This window comes from Halyomorpha halys, unplaced genomic scaffold, assembly GCF_000696795.3.
Source record: "Halyomorpha halys isolate HHAL.00 unplaced genomic scaffold, Hhal_1.1 Scaffold451.1, whole genome shotgun sequence".
In the NCBI taxonomy this organism is placed as follows: domain Eukaryota; kingdom Metazoa; phylum Arthropoda; class Insecta; order Hemiptera; family Pentatomidae; genus Halyomorpha; species Halyomorpha halys.
The window spans coordinates 98,978-107,174 of record NW_027113598.1 but is presented as its reverse complement, the minus strand read 5'-3'; the positions used below and the strand labels follow the sequence as shown (position 1 = coordinate 107,174).

Here is an 8,197-nt window from a genome sequence, read left to right as displayed (position 1 = left end):
AATATGTCTAATCGTAAGAATGGACTGGCAATATTTGCATGTTGGAGGTGGCAGTTTTCTGATCAGGTGAGAGTGCATGAGGAGAGTATGACCTATTCTCAAGCGGGCCAGAGCAACCTCCTCCCTGCGGCTGTTGCGGTAGGATGTCGACCATGGTTTTACTGATCGTTTTATTTCTTTTAATTTACTGATACCTTTATTGATCGCCATCCGGACAATCTCCTACAATTTTATTATAGTTTTTATTAAAAAAAAAGTATATTTTTATAATTAGGCAAGATATGGGGGTATAGAATTTCTAATCGATTTACATTTTGAAATAAAATGGCGGATGGTGCATATCTATATACTAGTGTCGGATTTAAGTAATCCGAATTTTGGTTTTATTTAAAGTCGGGGTGTCTCATTTTCTGGTGCTCCCCTTTGCCGCGGATTCCGGAAGGCCCTGAAGACGCTGCGACTGCCGCCCCAGCCTATGCACTATGCAAGCTAGGACCTGGCCTACCCCTACCATCACGCCAGGGTCCAGGACACGCTGGCCAGTCACGGAGGTACGAAGACGTCTCTTCAGACAACAGGCGAGGATACGTGGTTTTCACCATATTCGCCCACCGTACACCTCGACGAGGGAAGCGGCTAGGATACATCACCGCGGCGGCGAAGACGTCACCAGATAAGCCAATATAATATATGGAACCCCAATGTTCTGTTTCATATATTCATACTCATATATAGATAAAGATTACTGAACACACTAATATAATTGTCCCCCCAGGGATTAACACTTTTATAAATAAAGTAAAATACATGCATGTTTTTCTGAGCAGAAAGTGTCTCACAATTTTCAGCCCCCCTTTTCCACACATTAATTACAATCATAAAATTACACTCGGTACACCTACAGTATAGCACGAGCAGGTCCCGATGTAAACAAAATTGGTGCAACCCGGATGAGGATCTCAGTGTGGAATATAATGAGACTTATTAAAAAAAATTTTGTGTGAGACACTTTTAATTGTCTTAATAATTATTTATATTAATTAGCATATGATGGTATGTTAATAGGCGTAATAATTTAAAAAGAGCCAATAGTTTTAAAAAGACGCGGGCGGCCAGTTATTCAAGCCTAATCCCTTCTGCAGAGACACTATTATGCATTATAGGTCAATGCACCGAGTGCCTCATTGTTTATAAGTACATATCTAATTTATTATTTGGGTTAAAATTTATTTAAAGTTTCGATAAAAAAAAAAAAATAGTAATTAATTCTTTGTGTTGCATGCTTGTATTTACGTATGAATGAATGTGTATTTATTGTGTGAGTTTTTTCAGAGTCCGGGACACGCTGGCCACTGAAGAACCAAGAGGTCTCTTCAGACACCAGGCGAGGATTAATGGTTTTCATCATATTCGCCAACCGCTGAACCTGCACCGGAAAGGGGCTAGAAGACGTCACACAGCAGATAAGCCATATTATATAAGCCATGAGACCCCCAAATTTGTTCCTTTCTTATATTATCGTGGATAAAGATTACTGAACTAACGCACTAACCAGTATGCCCCTCCAGGGAATTAACTTTATAAATAGAAAAAAATACATGCATGTTGTTATCGCCAGAAAAGTCTCACAATTTTTAGCCCCCCCTTTTTCACACTAATAACATTTCAATTATAATCGTAAAATTACACTCGGGACACCTGCAGTATAGCACGAGCAGGTAAAACATAATGTAAACAACTAGGGTAAAATTATATATCTATATATATGGTATTATCTTATGGCGGCCTTTGGTGCCAAATCTAAAAAATACCAGTATAGTATTTTCGAAGAAACTAGTTAATGGTGAAAGTATAGATTTTTTAAACTTCAATTTGTGTATTATGGAAAGGAACAACTCAAATTTTGAGAAGGAGGGAAGTGTTAAATTATTCAAGTATTCAGATATTTAAACGATGAATTTTATTTTGAAATTGTTCCCAACAGTTTTGAAACAAAAAAAAAAAACGAAGAAAGAAAACCAGTGGGCAGCAACGAGAACACCTGTCCAATGAACAATGACGATGGTAACTGTTAGATTTAAAACAAGAAAAAATAAAAGGCAGTTGGCCGTAAGGAGTATACCTGTCATGAACAATGAGGACTTACCCGAGCGAATAACCCAGAAATACGTTGTGTTCAGAACGTCCCAAAAAAGCGACGTCATTGTCAAAGCTTCGGACAAGGACATTTCCTCGAGAAAATAATATTTCAGAGGCTGGGTCCAATGAAAGTAAAAAATGACGCAACGGACTAAAATATACAAACAATATATTAAATATGCACAATACTTCACATTTTCCTTCCATATTGAATATAATTTACATGCGTGAATTGAGAAATATCACAATATTGAAATCAGATATGTACCTTTTAAACTAAAATATATTTATAGCTAGAGGTTGTATTTTTGTTCAATTAAACTCAAAATGTTTATAAAACACCTAAATACTACAATAATAAATTTAATTGTTTAATTTATAATTTACTAAATAAATCAAAATTTGTATCCAATTTTTTCTCAACACTTTATTTTTCAACAGTCCAACGTTTTGGCCATTCTAGCCATCCTCAAGGACATCTTCAATATAATTTCTTCCTTACATTAATTTAAAGTTTCTTTTGCAGGCTATTCTATTCTGCCCAGGTCATTTTCTTTATTATAAGTTAAAAGCCTATATTTTAAAATTTAAAATCATTAATATTTAATTTTTCTTATATAAGATTATCCACAATTAAAATAAAGAAAATGACCTGGGCAGAATAGCCTGCAAAAGAAACTTTAAATTAATGTGAGGAAGAAATTATATTGAAGATGTCCTTGAGGATGACTAGAATGGCAGAAACGTTGGACTGTTGTAAAATAAAGTGTTGAGACAGAATTGGATACAAATTTTGATTTATTTAATAAATAATCACCTTGTTTCAAGAAATTGAAATAATATAATTAATTTATAATGTTTATACATGAAAAGCTTTCCTAACCTTGTTTGAATCAAACTAAATTCGATAAGTAGTCTCAACATTTATATAAAAATACTAATCTACTCTGATTAAAAACTTAAAATTTGGTTCATAATTGAAGAACTACAAGGAAGCTAATTGTATTAAATGATTTGACATTCGTATAATAAATATTAGGATTCAATTTTTTTTTATTTTATTTTTTTTTTCTTCATATAGAAAATTACATCAAATATGGTTCGACCAGATGACATCTATCGGTCGGTATTAAAATAAAACATAAAAATGATAATAAAACATAGGTGAAATTAATAGATTACAATTTTGACTATTAGGACATCCTAGAGGTTGCTACAATATGTAGGCTAGATCAGTATAATATGAATTGATCTCTAGTGATAAAACTAATAATTCAATTAACAAATACTGAAATGAAAACAAAGTATAAAAAAAATAATTATTATTAATAAAAAATAATAATTATTAAAATTACCTGAACTTTATGTTTTAGAAAAAATATATAAGGCCACTATCTTGAAAGGAGCATTTAAAAATATTCTACCAAAATTCTCTTTTTAATTAACCCTAAAATTTACCTAGCATGTTCTTCCACATAGCTTTTCAATTTTTTATTTATACAAGAATATACCATTAATAAAGAAACTAACAAGTAATGAGTAAATGTAGAAAAACTTTTAAAAAATGTATTAAAAATGTATTCGTATTGATTTTTTTAAACTTGTATTTAAAATAATTAATATACATAATAAAATATAACAATATTAAAAAAAAAAAAATGGAAATCTAACATGCACATCAAAGTCAGATGGAAGAATGAAAGGCTAGGATGATGACTGGAATCAAATTAAAAACAAAAACTCCGAGAGATCTCTATAACAAGCTTATTCGTGAGAGTTCTTCATAGTTACCAGAAACTGCTGCATTACAGCACTTGATAGATAGACGGTTTAAACATCCAATTCATTACAAAAGATTAAGGCCAATCTGGATATATAGGAGTAAAGCTTTGGGGCTCCACTAAACCTTCAAATTCCTCTCGTATCCAATCCTTACAATCCGAAATCCTTCGTAATATTCTCAATTCTCCTTAGTCATAAATGAAATCTTACATTAATTAATTAATTAATTATTAATGTTCCCAATTCAACCGATCTAGCCCGAACCAGACACCATTTCTTCCATTATAAACTCCCTAACCACTCAAACTCACTAGTTTCTAACCTTGCTTCGTCTTCCATTCCTTACAGTCTTCAGCGCCTGGGCCACAAGACCTGCTAATGTAAAAACGTCATTGGAGTGCTACCAATGGGTAGTTTCTCTATATATCTGTATCACTCCTTTATAAACTAAAATCAAAATTACTGGATGTAAGTATATAAATGTACAGTAACCGACTCACGTTAAAAATTTTTAATTGCTTTTGGGGTTAAATATCTTATTAATGCAAAAGTTGGGAATACTCAAATAGTAGCAAACAATTTTAAATATATGACAGTTATAAATATTTCATAAGATAAAAAACCGATATTAATAAGGGAGTTGGAGCAGGTGTATTCTCAAGCAACTTTCAACTATCATTTCCCGATGGAGCTGGATGTGACAATTTTGTGATGGAAGATACTTCTGAAAAGATTACAACACTGTAATCTTCAGCGACTTTCTAGCCGTAATAAAAATATTATCGACACCTGATTTCTCAAAGTCACCCATGGAGGAAAAGAAGAAGGATTATAGTTCTGTCTTGGATAACAGACCATGCTGGTATATATGGCAATGAACGAGCGACAAGTTGGCTAAGCTCGTTGTGGAGAGAACCAGCCTGTTCGACCACTTTCCTACATAACAGTGAAATCAATTATATGTTGTAAGGAAAAGCGCTAAGCGAAAGGAAAGAAGTAGGAGAGCCAACTGCTAATAAGAATAAACGAATCCCCGGCAATCTTAGTAGAGCTGAGAGAGTGGATCGTTTTCACCTAATAACAGGACACGATCTGCTCCAAAAACACCTCCATCGAATAGGCATCGCAGATTCACCGAAATGTCCTCTATGCAACATGGGAGACATGGATGGAGACCATCTTTTAATGTGTATTGGTTTGGAAGATATTCAGCAGGGTGCGGACCAACTAAGGGCCTATATAATAGCCTACTATCTGGGGTGTAGAAAAAAAAAAGATAAAAATTATTAGTTTTCATTAGAATGAAAAAAAAAAAAAAAAAGATAAAAATTATTAGTTTTCATTAGAATGAAACAAAAAAAAAACATCAATTAATGTTAAGTAAGTTGTGCAGTGTTTGGAAATAGAGTAGTGGTTTTGAAAACATCACGAGAATAAATAAATAAAAAATAAATATTGAATTATGAAGGTATATGTGATCTAAAATACAGTCTTCCTACGTTTTGAAAATATTTGGAGCCATCAGGAAATATTAAAGTATGGCATACCTTTATCGGGTTGTCAGCTAAGTTTAGGACCTTCAGAAATGGTATCTTCTGCCAGATGGGCGGTAAAGCGACAATCCTGCAGCGGCTGAGGTCCAATTGCCTCAGCTTGGGGATAGCCGCCACCGCTGCCGAACTGAGCCCTCCGAGGGGGTTCCCAGAGAGGTTGAGGCTGACCAGGTTTGGAAGGGCCAGAGGAGGAAAGTCCCTGAGTCCAGTGTCAGCGAGATCCAAGTGCCGAAGACCATTCAAGTAATGGAATAGCTCCTTCAGGTTGCCTCTCAGCCTGTTCCCAGCCAATTCCAACCTCAACATCCCATTCAGAGAAGAGAATACGTTGTCCGGGATCGTTGATATCTTGTTGTAACTGAGGCTAAGAGCCGACAGCAGCGGTGTTTCCGGGAACATGGTGCTGTCCAAGTGCTCTATCTGGTTATGGGCAATGTCGAGTACCCGCATTGTGAATCCAACCTCTCCAAGAGCACCACTTGGCATGACTACAAACTCGTTATTGGAAAGATCTAATCTCTCCAATTTGGTGTTCTGAAAGGCATCTCTAGGTATGCTTCGTATATGATTATAAGAGAGATCAACAATCCTCAGGTTGGGGAGACTCTTGAACTGCTCCATGTGAATTTGTTCAATATGGTTGTGAGAGAGATCTAGAATCTGCAAGTTTGGAAGACCCACGAATGCCCTTTTTCTCAACGATACGATACTGTTGTGTTGCAATGATAAAGCTTGTAATGGAGATAAGTTTCCGAATGCAGTTTCATCCAGCTTGCTGATGCGGTTGTAACCTAAATATATTCTTCTAATGGAAACGTATATTTCCTGAAAGAATTCTTTCGGAACAGCAGCGATTTGATTATGACTCAAATCTATCGTATGAATGCAAACAGACCTCATAGTCTCAGCGACTAGCAGATTGGAAATTTCATTTCTTGAGAGGTTGAGATTGAGTGGAAGATAAGGTGCTGTGACGTTGTGGAATGCACTTAAGGAAAATTCCTGCAACGCATTTGACTGGAGGTCTAATCTTACCAAGGTGGCTATATCATTAAAGGCTCGGGGAGAGATAGTAGTCAATTTGTTGTCTGAAAGGATCACGCTCAACTTCCCAGGAAGGCTTTTAAAAGCGTTCGGTTTCAGTATTTTAATCTGATTCCCACTCAAGACAATAGATTGCAGGCTGACGAGGTTTGAAAATGTGTGAGGATCTATAGACATGATGTGATTATAAGAAAGCCGGATATCTCTGAGGTTTCGGTGAACGTTCGGATGAAAGAGTCCGACTGGTATCATCGATAGCCTGTTTCCATCGAGGTTGAGGTATTGCAAATTCTTGAAAGAGTACAGAGCACTCTGCGATATGCTTCTGAAACTATTATTGTCCAAGGCTAGCCAGACCAATGATCTCAGATGCTTCAGGAAATCCTCAGGGAATTCTTCTTGATACAGGCCGAAACTTATTTCTAAGCTCTCTAGACTATCTTCGACGTCAACAAATGCATCAACATCAATGGCACTGATTTTGTTGAACGAGAGGCTCAATTCTCTCAGTCGAGGAGTTTGTCGAAACGTGTGTCCGTGTATCTGAACTAAGCGATTGTTCATTAGAAGTAGAGTGTCCAAAGATTCTCCCCAATGCTCGAAGTCTTCCTCTGTGATCTCCATAATGTGATTGTAACCAATGTTTAAGTGATATAACTTTCCGCATCCTCTCAAGGCATCAGCAGGAATAGTTTCTAGGCGATTCCCGTGAAGAGACAAAGCGCCTAATGCACTTGAGTAATTATTAAAGGTATCATTGGGAATTTGAGAAATGTTGTTGGACGGAAGGTACAGATATTTGAGCTTTCTAAGCCTAGATAAGGCCTTCGGGACCTCCTGCAAGAGGTTCCCTCCGAGGTCCAAGTATTCAAGTGTGTTCTCGAGCCCGGAAAATGCATCGATATGTATCTCTTCTAAGCCGTTCTGTGACAGATACACTCTTCCGGGACTGAGACCCTTGAAGGAGTTCGGTCCGAGAGTACGAATTTCGTTCATGTCGAGATTCAGGTCTCGAATGCTGAGAGTTCCGTTAAACGGATTCATGGGTATCTCTTTGATACTGTTTTCGCCGAGGTCTAACTTCTCCAGTTTCTTCCTGTGTTTGAAGTTGTAATAAGGGATTCTGTTAATTAGGTTGTCTCTAAGATAGAGCCATGATATTCTCTTTGACTCCTCTAAGAAGTCTGTAGGAAAAGAAACTATCAGGTTGTTGGAGACACTGAGGGTCTGGAGAGTTGGAGGGACGGATCCAGCTTCCAAAGAGGACAGCATGTTCCCGTCCGCGTTGAGCCAGAGGAGACGTCGCAAATCCTGGAGGTTCAGCTCTGCGAGGTCGTTCTCTCCAAGGTAGAGGTTAGTCAGTGTTGTCGCGACGCCGCTCCAGTCTCCGCTCACTGAACTGATGGAGTTGCTGGAAAAATAAAAATAAATTATAACAATATTAATTAAATTTAATTAATTAACTATAAATTTAATCAATACTAAAAAAAAATCTCATGAACGACATTAAGATTACTTTCATAGTGACAGTAAACTTAATCTGAATCTGCTGAAAGTTGGATAGAAAAATTATCGATAAAGTTACCACACAATCGACATAATTGATAAGGCATATACCTTTGAAAGTTATCGTGACAGTAGGTTTACCGCCTACGAGACATATACTATCAATAATTTGA

The 8,197-nt window shown here is 36.3% G+C and overlaps 1 protein-coding gene across 1 annotated transcript in view; it reads right to left on the bottom strand.

Moving 5' to 3' along the window:
- The window catches only part of LOC106682918 (chaoptin), a gene marked incomplete at its 5' end in the record, with an annotated part of 54,379 nt that overhangs the window by 33,717 nt on the left and 12,465 nt on the right, over positions 1–8,197 (bottom strand). Inside the window, 1 exon segment of the mRNA XM_067051009.1 lies at positions 5,469–7,929. Within this exon segment, the coding sequence (XP_066907110.1) occupies positions 5,469–7,929 (2,461 nt within the window).